The following is a 22,778-nucleotide window of genomic DNA, read 5'->3' on the forward strand; positions in this document are numbered from 1 at the left end:
TAAGGAGACGAGGGAAGAAGGGCTGGAAAAAAAGAATGGAGAAGAAGGGAGGGCGCGAGAGAGAGAGAGAGAGAGAGAGAATGAGACGGTGGGAGGGGGTGAGAAAACATCTGGTTGGCTATCGACAGGCGTCACTGTGCCGACGGCAGCAGGAGCGCTGGCACATCAGCAGACGATAATGTGGGGCCCCAGGGGGCCACAGAGAGCTAATGATGCGTGAGATAAGATACATGTGAGAAAGAAGTACAGTAAGAGTGATAACAGTGACGCTAATGAAAATAATGGCAATGATCACAATAACCCTATATGACTTTTTTGGTTTGTGTGTATGTGTGTGTGTGTGTGTGTGTGTGTGTGTGTGTTGAGAAATTGCAGAAAAAATGCAATGAAAAAAGATACAAATTTTCACATGTCCTTCTTCTTTGTGTTTTCCAAAAGATAAGGGCGTAGAATGAATATAATGTGCATCTTACTGCACACACACAGACACACACAGACACACACAGACACACACACGCCTGGTGCAGCCCCTCTTTGTTTATGCAGAAGTGATTTGGTCCACATCATTAGCCCTGTGTCAGCGGACACTGGGGGCTTTTCTAAATTGCTTTTGTCCAGGAAGCTTTTCATGATTAGATGTGAGACGTTAAACTTATTAAAGTCCTTCATTATCTCTGAGTGTCGTCGTTTGAATGGCAGGTGTCACTTCAGTGGACATTAGCATCCTGACGTTAGCATCTCTCTGATGTCAAGTCTGATGACGAACTCAGAGGAAACGTTGATTGTGGCTAACTTTTAGCATGTTGTTTTAATCATGATTTTAGCTTTGTAGCTAACTAACTAGCTCTTTTTGCCTTTTTTATTTAGTCAGTTTACTAACACCTTGATCTTTACAGAAGGTTTTGTAAAAATATCTATATTTATATCTATATATTGTTAACTATCTTTATATCTTTTGATATTTTTGCTTCTTTATTTGAAATCTTCCCTAAGATATAACATAAGACTTAAGAATGTTTAATTTAATTTAGTCTTAAATCAAAAATCTGAACCGACATATTCCTCATTTCATCAGGATAAAAAATTATCAAGTCAAGCCTTCATCTGATAAAGCGACTGGGGGAACAATGACATCACTCATGTCCTTCAGTGTCCATGTTTTCGTGTGTGTGTGTGAATGTGTGAACACACATGGTTTATCACAATCTATGTAAAATGCTGCAGTTCAAGTCTGGGTCAGGGGGAGTAAATCTTCAGATGGGTGGTGTTTACGATGAACCCTGGGACCCTCCTCTGACCCAAGTGTGTGCGTGAGTGTGTTTCACACACACGTGCATGTGCGTGTGCAGTGAAATATATGTTGCTTTGGGTCAGTGAGTCTGTGAGGACATTTATGGTCATTGACAAGGAAGGGGGGACGTGTTTGTGTGTGTGTGTGTGTGTGCCAGTTGATTAGCCAGGTTGGGATGATTGGTTTGAGGATTAGATGGAGTCAGGAACAGATACGTCTGTTTACTCTGCAAAGAAGACTCATAATAGGCTGATTGGCAGGGTTTATTACCCCACCCCACCCCAACCTTCACACACCACACTCGTCCACCGATCCTCTTACTGACCACACACATTCTTTCAATCCCCCCTCATATGCTGATGAGCTCGTTACTGTTTCTTCCGCAGCACCTGCCGTTCCAGTCTCCAAACCTCCAGTCCTGACCCAGAGAGCTTGCAATCAGAGAAGATGTGAAACCAAATCCCCCAACATGGGCCACGTAAGGCGAGCTCCACTCCAAAGGCAGAGTAGGAGGGAGGAGGAGAGGGTGGGGGCGGGGGTAAGGGGCAGTGCTCTGGTTACCCTCGGCTGTTTGCATTGTTTCTTCTTACCTGCCTTTTATGTGTCAGAGAAAGAAGTGAAGAGCTGGGGATAAAAGAGCAGAGACGGAGAAAGGCCGGATTATTAAGAACAGAGGGTAGAGAGAGGCTCAGACAGAGAGAGGAAAGAGAGAGAGAGAGAGAGAGAGAGAGAGAGGAGAAGAAGGAGAGGATGGGTGAGTCTTAGGGTGACAGAGGGCTGACTCGAGATATACTTTAAATGCTTAAAGGAAAGGGTTCCTGTGCTCACTGCACCATAACAGTTCCATCGGCCTGTGAGGATGTTCTTCTTCACCGATCAAGCTATCGTCTGACGGTTTTGGACTTTAATGAAGGCAGACAGAAGGTCTGAATGAGCCTGAGAAGAAGAACTCCCCAACCTAACGTTAGGTCACTGAGAAATAAAGGCCAGACGAGCGAAGGCAGCAAGGACCGACAAACGAGGCCCAGCTTCAACAGACGAATCCAGGAAGTTCAAGAGAGGAGGAGGTGAAGATCTGGGAGAGCAGGTCAGCAGAACATAAGAGTCTGCAGGAGAGAGAAAAAGACCAAAGGAAGGAGAGAGGAAGAATTACAAGAGGGCGCACGTTGAAAGAAGCCTCTTAAGTCTGGCAGCTGGAATTAGAGCCACAGAAACTGCAGAGGGGAAACCACAAAACCACAGTAAGTAAATTAGGCGGCTGTGGCTGGAAACATGTATAATAAAGCTGTGGGCCGGGGAGGAATCTGTGGTCAGGGGAGTGCTTTAAACACTGTACCTTAATGAATTGATTTCCTGTCTTTAAAACTGTTAGGTTGCATCATTCTCCATGACATCACTCCTGTTCCACACCTTTCTGAGGGAACCTCATTTAACCCTTGGTAATCCTGCGCCGTTTTCTTTCCTGGATTAAATCTTGGATCCCACATATTTCTCCTGACGCCTAGATCAAGATGCCAGCCAATGGGAACCGCCCCCTGAAGCTGCAGTTTGGTCTCATCAACCACGAGGGTCGCTACCTCACCGCTGAAAACTTTGGCTTCAAGGTAATAACACAGTGTTCAACAAAACGTTACTATCTACTACTTACACTACAGTACTACAGTACTAGCAGTACTTTAAATTTAACTCTGTTCAAGTACCATAACCGTGTCCCTGTGTCTTTATCCTGGGTCATTGAATCTCTCTCAGGTGAATGCGTCAGCTCCCAGCCTGAAGAAGAAGCAGATATGGACTCTGGAGCAGGACTCTCAGGACTCTCAGGTAGTCTACCTCCGCAGCCACCTGGGCCGCTACCTGGCTTCTGACAAGGACGGCAAGGTCACCTGCGAGGCGGATGGCCACAATTCAGACTGTGGCTTCCTGATCGTGGCCCAGTCCGACGGCCGCTGGGCATTGCAGTCCGAGCAGCACCTCCGTTTCTTCGGCGGCTCCCGGGACTTCCTGTCCTGCTTCGCCCAGTTCATCACAGATGCCGAGCTGTGGGCCGTGCACCTGGCCCTGCACCCGCAGGCAAACTTGCTGTCAGTGGCCCGCAAACGGTACGCCCACCTGTCTGCAGAGGACGGGGAGATCGCCGTGGACATGAACATTCCCTGGGGAGTGGATTCCCTCCTCACTCTGGTCTACCTGGATGGGAAGTACTGCCTGAAGACCTGTGATGGCCGCTTCCTTAGCAACGATGGGAAACTAGTGACGCAGAGCGGGAGGACCACTGCGTACACGCTGGAACTGAAGTGTGGGAAGTTGGCCTTCAAAGACTGTGAGGGCAAGTACTTGTCCCCCATGGGTCCCACTGGAACGCTGAGATCCGGACGCTGCTCCAAGCCTGGCAAAGATGAACTGTTTGACCTGGAGGAGAGCCACCCACAGGTGGTTCTGATGGCGGCCAACAGAAGATATGTCTCCATAAGGCAAGGTGAGTTCATCACAGACTTTAAATGGGAAGTGGAGATTTTATTGGCTCAAGTAAACCAAGTAAATCAAGTTTACTTGAAACAAACAGCTGTTAGTTTTGAGTAAGGTCAAGGGTTCGATTCCAGACGGAGCTCCTTTTTTTGTTACCACAATAAAAAAGGCTGTTGTGACTAAGCGCTGGTTGTTTACCAATCAGAGGTCAGTGGTCCAGTCACAGACTGTGTTAGTTTAGGTGTGATCAGGATCTGGTGTGGATTTTATTACGATATCTGGCGAAATTCTACATCAGAGGGTGAGGTTTTTCCTGGAGTGCCACTGAGAACAGTCACCTGAGCCTGTATCTCTCGCACACTGACCCACATGCATGCATAATAAAGTACAGACCCAGCAAATTCTACTGCTACAATTACTACAACTACACTACGACATAGTACAGCTGTACGACCCCTCCCACCCCCAGAAAACTGAGCTGACCATGGACAGGAAGTACAGTCACTCCTGCCTCTCCTGAATATGTACGGGTCAAGACGCCAGGCCAAGAGGCTCTCCAGTGATTGACAGCCGATAATGGGTGCATGGTCATCATGGGTAAACCTGGGTATTCTTCTGCAGCAGCGTGGGCTGGTTGGTTGCATGTCTGTGGTGAAAACAGGACAGATGAGTCTGACACAGGAGACTATCAGCATCATCTGGGAGACCTGAGACGAATTTGCAGCAGGGCTGCATGTGATTTGGGTTTGACTGCCGTCGCTGCTTCGTCTTCAGACTGGGTTTTATGACAGATTAGATCTGTGCGCTCTAAAACCATGACAGGAGTTTTTCATTTGTACTATTAGGGTTCAAACGCAGCTGTTTTCCCTCAAATATAAACAGTTGTTATGTTTTGACTAACACAACGTTTCTTTATGACTTGACAGCCAACCACTCAGTCTTTTAATACCTTAGCTAATGGTTATCTATCTTTTGCTGTTTTTTGGCTAGCATTTAGCTACTTTTTTCTGTGTTTTTGAGCTATAACTTCTACAATTATTTTGACTAACTGTAGCTTTTTTAGATATATATCAAAAATAAATATAGATAACTAAAAAAGCTAAAACAAATAGCTAAAATACATACTGGATAGTTTATTACTAATATTTATAGTGCGCTATATATATATATATATATACTATAATGTACTATAATGTACTATAATGTACTATAATGTACTATAATGTACTATAATGTACTATATTGGGTATCTGTTGTCATTAATTCAACCTTCAACCCTGAATCTTTTTAGTGGTTATTTTTAAAGTTCTGGGTTTTTTTTTCTTATATATAACCTGTATTTATTTTTTAATTAAAAAGTCAGCTTTTGATTTTAAATTTTACAAAGGAACGTACCTTAATCTCTTTACAAGTTCTCACTAGCACTTTTGATTGGTTCCGGTGGACAGGGTTTTGCTTCTGGGTCTGATTTGAAACCGGATTTGGTTCTGGAAAACCTAGCAGCAGTGCTTGTCAGAACACTTGGATGTGGCACTAATACACCAGGCTGCAGATTTCTGTCTGCAGGGTCAGGTTTCTGCAGCCTGGGCCCCGGGGCCTCAGGACACTGTAACTGTATCTCCATCAGTTCATTGATCCTGGTTAGCTGTAGAAGCTTCAGGAAACCGAGTGAGTGGCGGCTCTGAAAAATGATTAGTTGAGGAGAAAGTCCAGTGACATGACATGATGGAGTGTAAACTGTCTGAGGGAACATTCACAGTGAACACCAGTCACGGGATGGTTTACCTTCACACACACACACACATATATATAGTTTCCAAATGTAGGCAATGTTAATGCTGGCATACACACACACACACACACACACACACACACACACACATATAAATATATTTGTATATGTATTTAGTTTCACATCATTTAAACAAATTATCTATATAAATCACATTTAAGGAGATTCACATGTATTAAAATCTAAAAATAGAAATACAATTTTCATAAGATTTTAAAATTCAGATCTTGAAATTTCCAGAAAAATAATTTCCATTCTTCCTGTATCAGAAAAACATGAGAATATTTACACATACATACAGAAACAAGCACCTTTGTCCTCCATCAACATAATGTTGTATCTTTCTCTGACACACACACACACACACACACACACTGGTACCGTCATTGGTCCCACTGCAGCCAGTGCTGAAGTGAGGTGTTCTGAATTATTGATGCAGTTGGCCCCTGTTCCTGGAAGGCAAAGAGGGGAGTCTACTTTCAGAAACCCAAGCTGCCTCTTACCTGGGGCATAGATTCTAACCCACTAACCCCAACTCCTCTGTCTGTGTCTGCATACGGTACATGAGCAGGAAAACACACACCCATACACACACTCAAAGTGAGTCAATCTTCAGACTTTGAGAAACACTGACACTGCAGAGCAGAGCTGGTACACAGACATCACCTGCAGGTGGTCTCAACTGTTGGTTCCAGGTCCTAGTCTGTACAATGTTAGGTATGTTTGTAAATAACTAAAGCGTCTATGGAGAAGGATGGAGACAAGAGAAGGTGGAGATAAAGGGGGAGAGTGAATGGGAATGGTGACCTAACAATCTCCCCCTCCCCCTGGACCTTTAAAGAATCAGAAAAAGAAGATGAAATAATGGAGAAATTAATTATTAATCAATTTAGCCTTAAATCGAGAGTTGACCTTCAAGGTCACCAGAAAGACATTGTAATTTTGAACATAACAACATCAGTGCTACGTTTTTGACATGGTTTGAAACTTTTAGCAGGTTTTTTAGAACTTCTGTGGACGTTTTCAGCATTAGGTTATAAATTAAGGATTATGGATTGTAACTGAGGTTAGAGTAAGCTGTCTTTAAGATTCCTTACAGGTACAGAAAAAAAAGTCATACCTAAAGGTTAATGTGTACTGACGCATGTGAAATGAAACACACACACACCTTCTCTCCCTGCCTCTCTCTCGCTCCCTCTCTCTTTCTCTTTCTCACACACACACACACACACACATCTCAGTAACAAACTAGTGAAAGAAAATGCAGGAGTGGTTTCAACAACATTAACAGAAAGTGCAGTATCAGCTTGCTGTTAATAATAGATGCCAGAGCCATCTTCTGCTGATGGATTAGTTAGGCCTGGTCCACTTCCAGGCTGCAGGTGGGGCAGCAGCGGAGGAAAGTGGAGCTGGATTCAGGGGTCTGACCTAACATGTGGCAGTAGCAGTGTTGGAGGGGCCACGGCTCCTGTTTAATAGTTCATCAGCCATCATGGTGGTGACGACAGCCTCTGATTTGTTATGCTTGAACAACCCGTGTGTCAAAGATGGTCATCAACACGGCCATTATTATCCTCTGATTGCCGGCATGGATTTCACTGTATCTAATCTCCTCCTGCCCCTGGTTCTTCTTTTTCTGTCTCCTCCTCCTCCTCCCTCGACCTGCTCCCTCTTCCTCCGTCTCCTCTCATCTATCAGATAACGTCGCCGAGGTCCCAGCTGAGCCTGTCTGAGGATCATTTCTAGGTTGAATTAGTGTGAAATGGACACACGGAGTAGGTAGACAAAGCATGACATTGAGTTGGAGATGAGAGGAGAAGAAGAAGGAGAAGGAGAAGAAGAAGAGGGATGGGCCCCGGGGCATTGGTGCAGAGTAGAGGGGCCTGAAATTTATGCTTCAAATGCACTTAAGATCAATGATGATTTAACCAGTTGTAAGACCTGCTGATAGCGTTTTTATTGGGTGTGAATTAGAGCAGCACCGCAGATCAGTAAGCATGACATCTTTGTTACTCCTCATCCCGACTCCCTCCTCCTCTATCTGCACCTCCATATCAAATTAAAGCAAAAGCTGAAAACAGAGATGTGATCTGAGTTATATCAGCAGCCAGGCCTGAGTATCTGTGAGATAAACACAGATACAAGGCTCTGGTAGAAGCTCCACAAGAGCTGGATTATGCAGATGTCATTTCCATGCCGACATCCATCAGTGGCTTTAAATAAAGCAGATGAGCGTAACACAGGTTTATCACCGGGGGCAGCAGCATCATCATAAAACCCACAGCGGTGACCCTACACGTCCTTGTCGCGACAACATCTGTGTTAATGCCCACAGCAACAAAATCACTGTGGTTATTGGGTTCAGTCCACAGCAGGAAATTAGTGTTTATAATCACTGTGTTTTACGACTTTTCTGATTGTGTAACATGCAACTAGATATTTTATTAATATTAAGAATATTACACTGTTTGACTTACAGTGTCATGATCTTAAGTGTCAATGTATTTTTTTATTTTGTATTTTTTAACATTTTCTCACAACTGTGAATTTCTTCAAAACTCCACAGAACTTTATTTTAAACCGGCTACAAAACTGCTAATGCCGACTCATGCCGAGTATTCATGATGGGGACCGTGTCTCTTTGACCCTGCAGGAGTCAGCCTCTCAGCCAATCAGGAGGACGAGACGGACATGGAGACGTTTCAGATGGAAATCGACAAGGAAACCAGGAAGTGCACGTTCCGCACCAGCCAAGGAAACTACTGGGCACTGGTAGCCCACGGAGGCATCCAGAGCACGGCCATTGAAGTGTGAGTGACGGCGGCTGTGTCGAATGAAATATTAATTAAAAAAATGTTAACGTTAAACGAAAACAATGGTCTAATGTGGATAAATGTTCAAACGCTGGTAGTTTACGCACTAATGAACATCCGCATTGATCACTTTATGTGAGTGGTGTCAACTAATGAATTACTTTAATTTGTAAACATGCGACAAATGCCTTTTTTTTAACATGTCAAACACATTTTCCCTCGCGTGATTCCCATCGGCAGATCAGCAAACACTTTGTTTGCAATGGAGTGGCTCGGCCAGAAGGTGGCACTAAAGGCCAACAATGGAAAATACATCTGCATTAAGAAGAATGGACAGTTATTGGCTGTCAGTGATTCTATAGGTCAGAGGGCATATTTTTAATTACCTTTATTGTCTGCTATAATTCGGTATTTGTTGTATGTTTTTTAAATATATAAAACATATGCACACATGCCTGTTTTTATCAGGAGAGGACGAACAGCTGAGCCTCAAGCTGATCAACAGGCCCATGCTGATCCTGAGAGGAGAGAACGGCTTCATCTGCCACCACAAAAACTCCAACACTCTGGATGCCAGCAGATCAGTCTATGACATTTTCACCCTGCAGTACAGTAACGGGGCCTATCACATCAAAGGTCAGCACACAGGGGTCAGAGGTCAGACAAGGTCCAGGATCACAAAAAGTCAAATATTGCTCCAATATTAGTTATAATAAAAACATTTACCAAATAACTGAGAGCCAACTGATTGGCCGATAACTAAAAGCTTGGAAAAACACCTGGAAACAGAAATTAAGTATTTAAAAATAAAGATAGACAAAAAGATGAGAAAAACATAAGGAGTAATTTGCCAGAGGAAATTCCCTGGCAAGGAGCAGTTTACAGTGTAAAAGATTGTTGTAGTGAAGTAAAGTTGGCCATAAAGTGCACAGTTAGCTAAATATATAAACAGATAAATAAATGTTCTAATTACTTAAATATAAGACAAGCTAAATAAATAGCTCTAATTTAATCTAAAACATTTTAACATTTAATGAAATTTGTCTTGAAAATGGTGTTTGTCTGTGTGTATTTGGTATATCTACATAGGTGTCACGGGTCAGTTCTGGTACGTGAACAGCGCTGGCCTGGTCTGCTCAGACGGTGAGGTTCCTGAAGAGTTCTCTCTGGAGCTGCATGTCCATAGCCGCCTTGCCATACGTGGAAAGAACGGCAAATACCTGCGTGGAGACCAAGGAGGAACGCTGAAGGGGGATGGAGTGAGTCTGAACAGCGCTGCCTTGTGGGAGTATTAAAACAATTTAAGGTTGAACCTGGTTTCAAAGCTGAGGCCCAGGTTCTAGTGATAGATCATGTCCTGGAGGTGTTGTCCACATTTTTAAAATTGAAAGTATTGAAAATGGGATAAAAGTGAAGAGAAGTGAACAGACTGTGGATGAGACGCCAAGAGACTCGTAGAGTTGTGATGTGTACACTTTAAAACCCAGCATGAGGGTGACCTGTCGTTATCCCCGTTTGTATTTTCCTAACTTCCCCCTCCACACATTAGTAGCAGCAGGTGTATCATCTATCCACCCCTCCACCCAGTGAGCAGAGTGACTCAAGTGCCATTTGAGACACACAGGAAGTGAGGTCATCTCCTTTGATTAGTATGGTATTGCTGTTGGTGAATACGGATGTCCCTGATCACCTGCAGTAACAATAACAGTAGAGTCCTTGTCATTACATTCATTTTTAATGAGCTCCTTTGTTAGCCTTTAGCCTTTCTGGAGGAAATCACATGGAGGTTTAAAAAAAAAAATAAAGGTGCATGCGTGGTTCTGTTCCTGATGATAAGTTTCTGTTTCTTTTTTTTTTACACTGCAGATGCAGAGTCTCCCACAGACAGTATTGTGGTTCAGTGGAGCCATTTGAATCCGTTGCACAACAGCACTCGTCTGTCGATTCACTCCATTAAAAATAATTAAAAACCAAATTAAGAAACATAAACATGAACAAAGATTGATAATATATAATAATAAAAATTAAGAAAACATTTTATATTATTGTTATAAAAATGGGTAAAATAACCCAGTGAGGGACAGTGAGCGAGACAACGCAGTATCGGGGCCACTAAGGTAGGAAAAGGACTGGGAGTGAGGACTTGATTTAGATGATAGGAAGGGAGAGAGAGATTTAAGCGACAGGTAAAATGACCAAGCGAGGGACAGTGAGTGAGACAGTGTGGAATGGAAAAATGGAGCTCGGTTGAGCACTTAGTTACTTACTCGTCACTTGGAAAACTCGTATTTCAAGGAGCTTGTATTTCGGGACTAACCGATGACTCAAACCCTTGAGACTAAAACATTCAACTATTTTTAAAAAGTCATCTTCTAGTAAGTCTAAATCATCACCACCTCTTGCTTTTTCTTCTGACCTTCAGACCAGAGCTCCAAACCCTGGAGACTTGACTTGACTCAGACGTGTCTCTAGTGACTTAAACTTTGACTTAAAACAGACACTGTCTATCCATCTGATGTGATATCCATTCAGACTGTGGATGTCAGACAATATGCTAATTGTTTCTTAACACGTTGTTTTAATTTAATCTAAAGAAACAGGAAATACTACAAGCTCCAGTGGCGTAATCAGTTAGCGTGCAGTACTCATAGGACAGTAACCTGCAGAGTGAGCTGGCGTTGTGAGTTTCAGCCTCACCTGGAGCAACAATAATTTTACTGAACAACTTGCCCTCGATAATGACTACTTTACCAAATGCCAATTAACAGATAATTATGTTCTCCACCAAATCACCACAAAAACTTTATCTGTATTGGGAAAAATATGTTTTATTTCTTTACAAGAACATGTTTTCAGACTAACTGATGCTCAAAATGCCAATTCCTGACCAGACTCGAAGGCTGAAACTGGCTGCAGGGGCAGCTGTGTGTGATTACAGTATGACGAGAGGATTTTCTCTCAGTTCTCTGTAGACAGAGAGAAGACATCTGGTCTGCTGTCCCAGGGAAATGTCCTCACCGAGAGCTCTAGAGAGTCGGCTCTGCTGGACTTGCTGCAACAGGCGCTGAAAGAAATTGGACCATATGTGAGTCGAGGTTTTTCTGTTCACTTTTCTGGGTGTGTTGTGGGGGGACGTGTTTGTCACCGTACCTCTGCTCGCTGCAGTGCTGCTCTTACGCCCAACGTCTGAAGCGTTCTGTTAGGAGCACTCTCCGGAGCACTCCGCATCAGAGCCTGTGTCCAAGAACAGAGCAGGGATGAAAGGAAGAGACTTCAAATGAGAACTCTTTCATGTGTCCATTTGAAAGTGCAGGGACATTAAAACAGGATTTCTAAAGACTAATGAAGTCAAACAGAGTTTGATCACAGATAACTCTTCATTATCATTCATTACATTCCATGTCTGCCATTAGAAAGTGTCTTGTGTGTGTGCGTGTGTGTGTGTTGTTTTTGTACCTGTAGCCGTTGCAGCACAGCGTGATGGAGTCCACACACAGCTGTCAGTGATGAGCTGTCAACCTGAACTTCTACGGCACTCACAGACTCCAGTTTGTCTCCAACACCAATCTGGAGAAGACAGGACATCAGCTGTCACTCAACAGACTGTGGGATTAACACCAATCCGGTCAAAGACCGTTGATTCTGTTCTGACTGTTAAGAACATGTAGATTCTTAACAGTTCCAAAATACTTTTTGGTTGATGTGTCTCAAATGTCAAACATACAGTTTTGATTCTTACCACATCATTTCATGTAGGAAAACAGATTCCAGAACATATTATAATTCAGAATGAAAGTAATTTATTTTTTGTATGGTGGTTAATCGGATTCCTCTGTTCTACCTCTGTTGCGGTCAGTCTGACTCTTTCTCCATTTGGACCTTGAGCCTGGACCACTGAGCTGCTCCGGTCCATTTTGTCTCCCACATGTCCTGTCTTTCCTCCTGCAGGACCATCAGACATCAGCCAGTTTATAAGAGACAGACAAAGGTTCAACGATGGACCCTGATGATCCAAACTGGATCCCAATGTGTCCTTCAACAGCTGTGATGACACACGTATCCTGGCTGAAAACTGCTCACGCTCGCTCTTTGAAGGATCATCACCTCCTGCCTCCAATTGGCCAAAACCTTTAGTCCTAAGAGAGCCCAGAAAGGCTCGGATAGTGTTGGTGGAGTTGTTCAGAGAGTGGAACGTAGAGTTTCTATGGACTTGATGTGTGTCCACCTGTAGCACATGTAACCAGTCCACTGTGAGTCCATTCAGAGGCAAACTGAAACAGGTGTTCTGCAGAGAAGGAACTTTCACCATGTCGTCCTCCTCCAGGAGACTGGAGAGTAAGAAGATGAGCGAACAGCTAATCTGCACAGGAAATGATGAATCACCTGCATCTGCTAAAGGCAGCGACACATCGAAGGTTCCTCCAGGACGGAGGTTGTGAAATGAGAAAGAGTAATTTCTTGTGGATTGTTCTCCACTCACGCTGGGAGAATGTGACAGAGGAGAAACTGTGAGGCTCAGTGACCAGCCTTTCTCCAGAGAATAAGGACTCAGGTTTTCCAGGACACACGTCAGGATCACAAAGTCTTTCTGGAGAAGTCTGGTCCACCTGGTTTCGGCACGGCATCTGATTTGCTTGGAAAGCTGACCATCACCACTTGCTCTCTCTCTCAGCCGGAATCAGCACCTGATTCAGGTACTGCAGAATTTTGTTTTTGGATTTGATGGCCCCTTTTAATGCAGATACTCTGAAAGATAAGAACAGTTTCACCAGATCAGCTGAGAGATGGCTGAGACGATAAATACTTGATATTTCTTGGTGTGCATACCTGTCGTAAACATCTCCAATAGAAGACAGGAGATCCCTGACACTGTGGCCCACCTGCGGCGAAGGTACACTGGATGTTTCTGCGTCTTTATTCCTCACAGGTAAGGTGATTTTGAGCAGCTGCCCTCTAGTGGATAAGCCCAACAGCTCAACTACTCCTGTTAGTGAAAGTGTGTTTACAGTTATACAAAAATGATTGTTGATATAGTTGGGACACAGAAAGAGAAGAAGCAGCAAAAAAATATTTGTAGTTAAAAATTGTAATAATTAGCAAATAATCCAGAGAATATTGACATTTGAGATGCTATAATCCTCACAAAAAGTTGTCCTCAAAATTTGGTTTGTTACATATTTCGAGAAATCTGTTTAAAGTCAGCGTTGTTCACTTAAATAATTATTTGTTCTAATTTTTAATTCAATCTTTTGTATAATTTTCTGTTATTTTATGCATAAAATGTGTTGAAAAAAAATCATCATTTCTTATTATGATGTTTCATTGTAATTAAATCTCACTTGTTTTATAAATTTAAGATTATGCTGTTTGTCTGAAATTTGTTTGACTCAAATCAACCACACATTCACATGTCACCTCTCTGACCTGCAGTGTTGTCCACAGCTGCCGCCAATGTCGTGATTCTGCAGACATTGAGACTGATGGGAGTGTGGAGCACAGCAGCAGGATCTGCTGACCTCCGCCATGTCTCATCAGCTCTTTCCTGTTCTCCTCTCACTGTTGATCCCTGACTCAGTTCCAGCACCATCAGATCTGAACCAGTGCTGTAGTAAAGATGCTGTTTGTCCACAAACCCACACACCACAGGTGCAGCCACACACCGCTCCACAAACCCAACAGTTCTGTCTCCACCCTCTGATTCTCCTTTATCAGTCTTCATCACCAAGATTCTACCTTCTCCACCCACTGCCACCAAACACTGTGCATGTCCTGCCGAAGCTTCTGTGAAATCAGATGCTCCGATGAAAACAACAGGTTGCTGCAGGCTGTGCAGGATCCGGAGTCGTGATACCGGAAGATGCAGAGGAAAAAAACACAGACGTCCATCTGGAAGGCCACAGAGGATAACAGGTGATTTAGCTAATGCAGTGTCAATCCCAAAGAGGAGTTTAAAGAGGACAGACTCAATCAGGAAATGGCCATGTGACAGAGTCTCCACTGAGGAAGATGTGGACGAAGAAAGGAGACAAATCAGCACTGGTCTCCTTCTCAGTCTTGTGTTCATCTCTGTGTCTCTGAGCACAGCAGCTGACACCATTGGCAAAGTAAGTGAGCCAGTCCTTTCAAACCGGCTGGAGTAGGCTTCTCTGGTAGATTTGTAGAGACTCCAAATCCAAGATTCATCTCTACAGGAAAGGACCAGGAGGACGGACTTGACAAGGAGCAGTGATAGCACTCCTTCCTCTTCAACAGTGAGGAATTCTGAGGTGATCTGTAACACATCTGGATCAGAAGACTCTTCAGCTCTGCCTCTCTGTGTCCTGTAAGAGTAACAAAGTCCCAATAAAAATGAGATAGGGACAGATAGATTAAATCCAAGGATGTGTTTCTGGATTTACAAACCTGGATATTAGGAATGATCGACTGAAACAGAAAACACCACTGTTGCACGACACGTAAAGAAACTCTTGGTCAGGAGTCAGAACCAGGTCAGTGACTGGAGCAGGAAACTGGAGGACAGTCTGTAAATGAATAATATTTTATTTAAAATGCAAGATAAGATAATAACATGTATATTTATAACAATCCATTTCTACAAGAAAACATTTGTGATTACATTACACGCATCTAAATGTGCATTATAACAGTAAGTACTACTTAACTAGTCATTATAATTATACTGTTACATTTATTTAATGTGCAAAAAGATAAAGTGAAATATTCCATGTGTACGTTGAAGACTGACGTTGATAGGAATGTGCCTCTTCCAAAGAAAAGTGACTTACTGTGACTTTTTTCTCTTTTATACTGAACACACACACTTCATCAGTGCCTGTCAGGAGGAAAACATCTGAGCCAAAACCGTGAGTTATTTTCGACCAAGTGCCTAAAAATCCAAACTCTGTCCAAGTTTCCACACAGCAGCGACCTTCCATAATTCCACCACCGAAGAAGTAAGCGAACGTAATATATGGTATATTATTATGTTGTCATTCCGTTTTAAATCTAACGACGAAGTAAAGTCGGTTAGAAGTGCGTGTTAAAATGTCAACATCATGTACGGGGTTGACAAAAAGACAGGAAGCTCATACTACGCGCGTTGAGTTTGGGCTCAATATCAGGGAAGAACTACACTACCTATTAGCACCGGCGACTGCGCCAGGACAGAGGATACACTTTTATCACAAATAAGTACTGCTACAAAATACAATTTATGACAGTTGTAAAAAAACTGCTACAAAATACAATTTATGACAGTTTTATTTATTCTAAATTTGTTTTTAAATATCATAATTTAATATATGTATTTTGCTCGCAGTTTCTATAACCTTTAATGCCAAGTTATTTGGTGGATTTCCGGTGATTTCATGTCGTCACTTACCCTGAAAGCAACGCCATCTGACTCCTTTCGTCCAATTGAAATCATCGTAACGAAAACAGCCCGGAATTTGAATTTCACCACTTTCTACCGTTCTCTGTCGGAGAGAAACTCTATAACGCTGAAGTAATGGATGCTCTCACAGAAGAAGGAACTAAAATGTATTTTTATGAAAACAGACTGAAAACGTTTGAAGGATGGCCCTTTGATGAGGACTGCACGTGTACCCCGGAAAATGTGAGGAAACTTAGTGAAAACGTTTGAACGTAAGCGCTTTTAGCATAGCAATAGCTAGCAAAACATTAACAGTTAGCCACGACATCGACTGCCCTTGGTATAAATTCCCCGCCAAGATTACTAGATTATAATTAATCCTAGTTGAAGATGTTTTTGTATTTATTTTTCTTTCGGGAACAATGTTGTCATAAAGGTGGTGCGAAAGAAAGGACGGTGTAAGGCAATAGCCCTGTAGTTGAACAGGAAGTATCGACGCATGTGTAATGTTGTATTGAAAGTGTAGTTTTGGTCACCAGCTTCATTAAACTACAAATGAAAATCCACAAGCTCTGCGTTTCCCTGCTATGTATGCCTCTACATCCTGTGAACTGACACTTTAAATTCCAAAAAAGCCGTTTATGAGCATTGTTGTTTAATTGAACATTGATGATGTTACTGCCTTAATCAATCGCTATTTTTACTTTACTTAAAATTATTTTTTGTTAATATGAACCTGTGCTAAAACGAAAACAATTCACCAACAATTACGGCTTAAAATGGTCAGGACAAAGTTCCATTGCTTCTTTCAAAGATGTTCTAATTATATCAGTGTCTATTTATGATCAATGGATAAAAATGAACAGACATAAGAAATGTATTTGTGAAAATGTAATGTGTTTACAGTTGTACAGAAACAAATCCAGTATTTTACACCAAATGTTTTTTTAAGGATTGTTTTAAAATGTTTGGTGGCTTTGGATTTTATACTTTCTTTTCATTCAATTAACAGATTATCATAGGCAGCTGAGAAAAAGGCATATTTTTATGAAATGTTTGTTACCTGCAGATGGCCAAGGCTGGTTTCATTCACACTCCTTCAGACAACTGCCCAGACATCGCCATGTGTTTCTTCTGCCTCAAGGAGCTTGAAGGATGGGAGCCAGATGATGATCCAGAGTAAGAACAAAACTGTTACTCTTCTTTATTTTGGTCTAGCCTTAAAAAAATCTTGTACTATATAATAATTAATTAAAGTTAACACATATTTATCTTTATTGTCACTGTGTAGGAGTTGTGATTGTGCCGTACCAAATAATTTACACAAGCCAAAAATTCTTGACATTTTCGTCCTTTTGACATTACCTGTATTGATGGTTCTACTCTGGATTATAGAGTTATAATTAGCAAGACGTTCCTTCTATGTGGGCCACATATTCTTCGGTATGCTTGTAGCCACTTCACACTGTTGGACTTACTGTGAAATTCTGACTGATGTTACATTTGCCATTTATCATTCCCACAAAAGAGCTAGTGTTTGTGTGAATGTTAAGCAGAACTGTTCTGTGAAAATACTGCACAGATATTAAGTCAAGAGATTAAATTGGTGCTGTCATAAATGTTTGCCTTTTGTTTTTTATTTGTGTGCAATTAAATAATATATATTATTTTATTAGAAAGGAGCATAAATCCCACTCACCATCCTGCCACTTCATTTCCCTGAAGAAGACAGTGGAGGAGCTGACTGTGGAGGAGTTCTTTAAACTGCAGAAGGAGAGACACAAGTTTGTTATTGTAGGTGACTCTCTGAAGCATCACACTTGTTTCCCCACAGTTTATACATCTTTAGATACTGACAGAGACAAAATCTCTTTATAACATTAACATTATTTTTCCTCTACTTGCAGAAAAAAAAATGCAACGATGCCATCACCTTGTATGAGGAAGCAGCCAAACTAAAAAGAGCAGATATTGTAAAAACAGCCATGGGAGAAGAGTAACAAATAGACAGGGAGAGAGAGATAAGTGAGCTGTTTCCTTTTGAAACGTTCTGTCATCTTTTAATGTCTAATTTGTGGGTGTTTGTCACTTTAAATGTCTGTTATTCATTAAACTTGTTTATTTTTTACATCCAGAGTCTTCAGGTCAATCATTTCCAGTCAGTCAAGATTAAAGTTGCAAAATTAATCAAATTTTAATCATTTTGTCCGCTACGCTCTTATGGTGATGATCGTCGCGATATTAATATTTAAGAAGTGGGATCTGCTGCATATGAAGTCAAGCACGTTCTCAACCAATCGTCAGACAGCCACCAGGGGGCAAACGAAACTGCCTAATTAGGAAGTGAGCAGCATCCGGTGGCATCAAAGTCACTAATGTGAGTAATGTGTTTCAGATGGAATGATGCTGATCAAATATATTACATGTAAAGAGTGCCGTAGATTTGTGTCTGCGCCACGGGGCAACACAAATGTATACAGTAGCAAATGGCATATTTTTAAAGTTTTATTTGGAACTGGACGCCTTAACATACTGTTAGTATAAAATAGGAAATATAACAACATGTTGTATCTGACGTAAATAGTCTTGATTTCAATATTGATAAAAAAATAATAATTGTGATAATCATTTCGTTCATAATCGTGTAGCCCTAATCAAGACATTAGAGACTGTCAACGATTTTCATGTTTTCAGTTACAAGTATAAAGTCATTTTTTTAAAAGGACCAGAAACAACAAATTTTGTCGTCTCGTGTGTTTACTATTGGATCTCAAGTGTCTCTGTTAAGATGTTGTAAATAAATGTATTCAATCTTTACAATATATTCATTATGTTAAGTTTCCATATCAATTTATACAGTTATTGAATGCTGTTATTGTGCTGTACTAAAAGGGAAAGTGCTAAAGACAGGTGTGCATGCTGATAGTTTACATAACAGGATGATATGGACAGCACTGAATGGTACCGACTGTTACACTTGGAGATAGAGATAGGACACAGAACCGGTCAGAACTGGTATCTTTGCCCAAATAAGGAGACCGACGGAAGACCAACAAAAGACAAAGAGAAAAACATCCGAACTGCATGGTCTTATCTGATTTGATTAACTACAGCATTTCCACATAGCTCCTATTGATGGAGAATCCTCGTTTGGAGCAGTCTTTACCAATCAGTGCTCAGAAGTTGCGAGAGAACACCACATGGCTGTAAAGGGTTAAGGTACTGACCATTGAAGTTTGTGTGTGTAAAAAAACTGTATCTAAGCTTTGAACACTGAGGAGTTCCTCAGTGCAGTTCTGAATGTAACCATTGTTCTGCACTCCTTGCTGCAAGAAAACTTTTAAAATTTGAGATCTCATATTTGATTCTTTATTTGATCAGATCTTTATTTGAAATTCTTTGTGTGTAAGGAAACTGGGGTATGAACTAACAGCATTTTTTACAGTCCTAACTAATAGAAAAAGTTTCCTGACACTTTCAATAAGTAAACAGATTCAAAGATCCGAATGTATTTCTGTTTCATATATCAGTCATACTGAAATGAATTGATTATACATATATTAGCTGAGAAGTCTCAATTACTGGTTGAAGTCAGTGATGGTTTAATGCGTAATTTGTGTTTGTTGACGTCGCTGACTTGGATTTACAGCGAACCTAAAATACACGGGTCTGTACCAGCAGTCAGACAAAATGATTTGAACCAGATCTGTGTCCGAAGGTCATTTTTAAACCACTTCATTTCCATTTCCATGCTGGATCCAGTGGTGATTTCTTTCTACTCCGCTGCGTAAAACGTGCGCGTCGCTCCACCTTCACCTCCAGACCCTCCCTGTCAGATGCTGCTGCTGCTCATTTTCTTCGCTCTGCTTCTGTCGGACGTCAGGAGGAACCTAGTGGAAAACATCAGCCGTTGTTCTTGGCGCGCACACACACACACACACACACATTCTCCCTCTGCCTGTGATGAATGAGTTGTTGAAGAACCTCTGTTCTGTGGATGTGAGCCTCCGTCAGTCCAGGATGAGGATGAAGATCACCTTTGGATCTCTGGTGATCGCTGCAGGGATCTGTGGGATCCTCAGCTTCGCTCTTTTGGCCACTTCGTTAGGAACAGACTACTGGTTCATCATCGAGATGAGGAACCCGAACACAAGCGGCGGCAGCTTGGACTTCGAGGACATGAGTTCCCGCTCAGGACTGTTGAGCATCAACGAAGGTGCAGCGGCGTCTCTGTGTTTACCCCCTGTTTCAACGTTTCTGTGAAATGTCATTGTTTTTTAGCCAAACTTTTCTCTGTGCTTTCCGGACCTGCAGGTGGGAAAATATACGGCATCTCTCTGGACTTCTTCAGAGCTGACGTCTCCAAATACTCTGACACCGAGCTGCAGCTGCTGAGTGAGTTTTGACCACATCACTTCACAAGTCTCACCCTGTATACAACTAGTGCATACGGTTATAAAACAACAAGGGGGTTTCGAGACATTGTGGGGGTCCACTGGATCAAGGGGCCGAGATTAAACATGTAGAACAGGGGCCGTGTTTAAGAAACATTCAGGGACCTGTCTAATTCATTTAATTTGATTTAATTTGCCTATTGTGTCCCTAACATAAATGGTAATTGTCCTACATCCTTTTACATCATCTACTTTGGTCAGTTTACACATGGTCTATGTTAGACCCTGGTCCAGGTCTTCCTCTTCAAGAACTATGGCTGATAAGACTGGTGTTTATCTTTAAGTGTAACTTTCTCTTTGGTAAAACCTTGGTAAAATATGATAATATTGCATTGATTGTCTGAATTGTGTGTTCTCTGTGTAGACATGCACCGGGCCGTGGTGGTGCTGTTGCCCCTCAGTCTGGTCCTGATCCTCTTCGGTGGTATCGCTGGGTTGGTGAGTTCTCTGGCTCGCAGCCCAGTGCTCCTCACCTGCACTGCCTCCTACTTTTTCATCTGCAGTGAGTTCAGCTTCACTTCCTGTCTCTGCTCTCTGTCCATCTGTCTGTCTGTCCATCCACAGCTGTGGTAGAAGTCACTCCAGCTGTGAGGTCACAAGTCATTAGAGCTGCTATTTAAAAAAAATAAAAATTGTCTCTGAAATTCATTTTGCAAATATAAAATATTTTTAATTTATTATTATTATTGTTATTGTCTAATCTGACCTAAACTAATTTAATCAGTTCTGATACAATCTGTTCTCCAATCCTATAAAATGATATTAAAACTGTGTAATAATAATATAATAATAATATAAACCTAAAGGTTTATAATAATGTATTTTTAGGTTTATAATAATATAAAGCTAAAGAAAGACTTATTTTTTGGGCTAACTTTGTTTTTGTGAATTTAGCAAGTGTTTAGCCACTTTGACTAGCTGCATTTATTTTGGTAATAACTCAAGTTGTTTTAGTTTTTTTGTTTCTAAATCTTACTTAATTTTAAACACATGGCCGTTTAGGTTTCAATTAAAAGCTTCCCATTTCTGTAGCCTTTTCCCAGGAGCCTTTGCTAATTGTTGTCCTAGGAGTCACATCCATACATATCAGGCTGCTCTAATTATAACTGCAGTCTTTCAGGAGCTGCTAACACCCAGAGTGTATTTCATTAGAACCATAACAGCACATAGGTTTACTAATGGGAAGGAAGTGGTGAACAGCCAAGAGCTGTTAGTCTGAGGGAGGTGAGAGTGAGCAGAAGGAGGTGAAGGTTTCTCCTCAGTGGTTCTTATTATTGACCTCATGGGGTCACTGAGGTCAGCGGGGGCACTAAAGTTTATTAATATCATTATCACCTGAGTCTACTTTGACCACGTTGTGTGTGTATGTACTGCATGTGTGTGTGTGTGTGTGTGTCAGATGGGTTGTTAGAGCTTTTACGGCTCTGTGAGGAGAAACCGCATTGAAGGAAAATTGCTTCTGAAAACAATTCCACCTAAAATCTTTTTTTCTCTGTGATGATCTGCTTTCATTTGTAAGTCATTTTATATTTACATGGGTTATTCAGTGTTGGGTCAAAGATGTTAAAGTGTCTGGAAATGGAACAGAGAAAGATTTGAATGAATTTTATGGACTTTTGATGAACATATATTTTTTTATTTCACCATGAGGCAGTCCAGTCCAGTCCAGTCCAGTCCAATCCAGTCCAGTCCAGTACAGTTCAGTTCTGTCCAGTACAGTACAGTACAGCAGCTTTTTATTCATCTCCACTCCTTTCTTCTCTTCTCCTCTCCCCTCTCCTCCTGTTTTTAGTTAATTTTCTAATTTCTATTCTGTCTTATCTTTGTAATTGTACTTCATGTTACATTTTATTTTAATGACATTTCCTCTAACCAGGTTCACACCTTCATGTGTTAACTTTGCAGTAATGAAGTTATTGATAAACAAAAGAATCTGAGCTTCTCCTCCTCCTCCTCCTTCTTCGTCTTCTCTGACGTCCTCTTCATGAAGTAACTCTTTGTGTCACATCAACCTCTTTAATAAGCAGCACATGTCCTATGTGTCAAACTTGAGCAGAGGTTATTGAATTAATTAATTAAGTCTAAACTCAAAGTCTTGTGAACTTGTTAAGTGGAAGGGTTTAAACAAATTCCACTCTTCAGTCCAGGCCGTCAAGTCACCAGTTGTTCACATTTGCTGTCTTTTATTTTCACCAGAATCCATCAGGAATCAGCAGGATTTTTTTTCAGTCATTTTCATTTTTTTCCATTCATTTTAACATCATCTTAATAATGTAACCTCTTCAACCACCAAGTCTTATATATTTTAACAATATTTTTAATTTATTATATTAAATCATTCAAATATTAGAGATACATTCTAATACACTTTAGCAATATTTTAATATTGTTAATCAACCGTGTGAATCAGTCAAGATCCTGAGCTGATAAAATATAAACCTGGTATTCTGATCAAATAGTAACAGAGATGAGAAAATGCCCAAACAACACAGTGATGTTAATGTCTTTGTTACAGAAGGTAGAAAATAATCTAACACGGCCGTTTGAAACAGACTTCACTCTTGTACTGTTTGCACAGTTTTTCTGGTCA

General features: G+C 41.4%; 5 protein-coding genes across 5 annotated transcripts in view; 4 read left to right on the plus strand and 1 right to left on the minus strand.

The window, feature by feature from the left end:
* Positions 1-1,962: 1,962 nt before the first annotated feature.
* The window catches only part of rac1a (Rac family small GTPase 1a), a 28,254-nt gene continuing 7,438 nt past the window's right edge, over positions 1,963-22,778 (plus strand). Inside the window, exon 1 of the mRNA XM_008315123.3 lies at positions 1,963-2,005. The gene's annotated coding sequence lies outside the window, so the exon portion shown is untranslated. The remainder of the gene's footprint in view (positions 2,006-22,778) is intronic.
* fscn2b (fascin actin-bundling protein 2b, retinal) lies at positions 2,028-10,346 on the plus strand. Its single transcript, XM_008315128.2, has 7 exons — positions 2,028-2,895; positions 3,041-3,767; positions 8,203-8,359; positions 8,603-8,724; positions 8,831-8,998; positions 9,452-9,621; positions 10,229-10,346. Exons 1-7 carry the CDS (start codon positions 2,803-2,805, stop codon positions 10,274-10,276), a joined length of 1,485 nt encoding a protein of 494 aa, XP_008313350.2. The 5' UTR covers positions 2,028-2,802; the 3' UTR covers positions 10,277-10,346.
* Positions 10,540-15,587, minus strand: faap100 (FA core complex associated protein 100). The gene is given in 9 exon segments (XM_008315126.3): positions 10,540-11,426; positions 11,513-11,596; positions 11,819-11,929; positions 12,204-13,041; positions 13,043-13,108; positions 13,190-13,346; positions 13,787-14,682; positions 14,765-14,883; positions 15,148-15,587. Coding segments are annotated over 9 exon segments (2,553 nt in total). The 5' UTR covers positions 15,298-15,587; the 3' UTR covers positions 10,540-11,294.
* On the plus strand, positions 15,753-17,862 carry birc5a (baculoviral IAP repeat containing 5a). Its single transcript, XM_008315125.3, has 4 exons — positions 15,753-15,977; positions 16,804-16,913; positions 17,411-17,528; positions 17,642-17,862. Exons 1-4 carry the CDS (start codon positions 15,870-15,872, stop codon positions 17,732-17,734), a joined length of 429 nt encoding a protein of 142 aa, XP_008313347.1. The 5' UTR covers positions 15,753-15,869; the 3' UTR covers positions 17,735-17,862.
* Positions 19,150-22,778, plus strand: part of LOC103382360 (transmembrane protein 235-like) — a 5,390-nt gene continuing 1,761 nt past the window's right edge. Inside the window, exons 1-3 of the mRNA XM_025057393.1 lie at positions 19,150-19,950; positions 20,049-20,129; positions 20,553-20,690. Coding sequence (XP_024913161.1) covers positions 19,698-19,950; positions 20,049-20,129; positions 20,553-20,690 — 472 coding nt within the window. The 5' untranslated portion in view covers positions 19,150-19,697. The remainder of the gene's footprint in view (positions 19,951-20,048; positions 20,130-20,552; positions 20,691-22,778) is intronic.

The sequence above is a fragment of the Cynoglossus semilaevis genome, chromosome 8, assembly GCF_000523025.1.
Source record: "Cynoglossus semilaevis isolate Cse_v1.0 chromosome 8, Cse_v1.0, whole genome shotgun sequence".
Classification (NCBI taxonomy): domain Eukaryota; kingdom Metazoa; phylum Chordata; class Actinopteri; order Pleuronectiformes; family Cynoglossidae; genus Cynoglossus; species Cynoglossus semilaevis.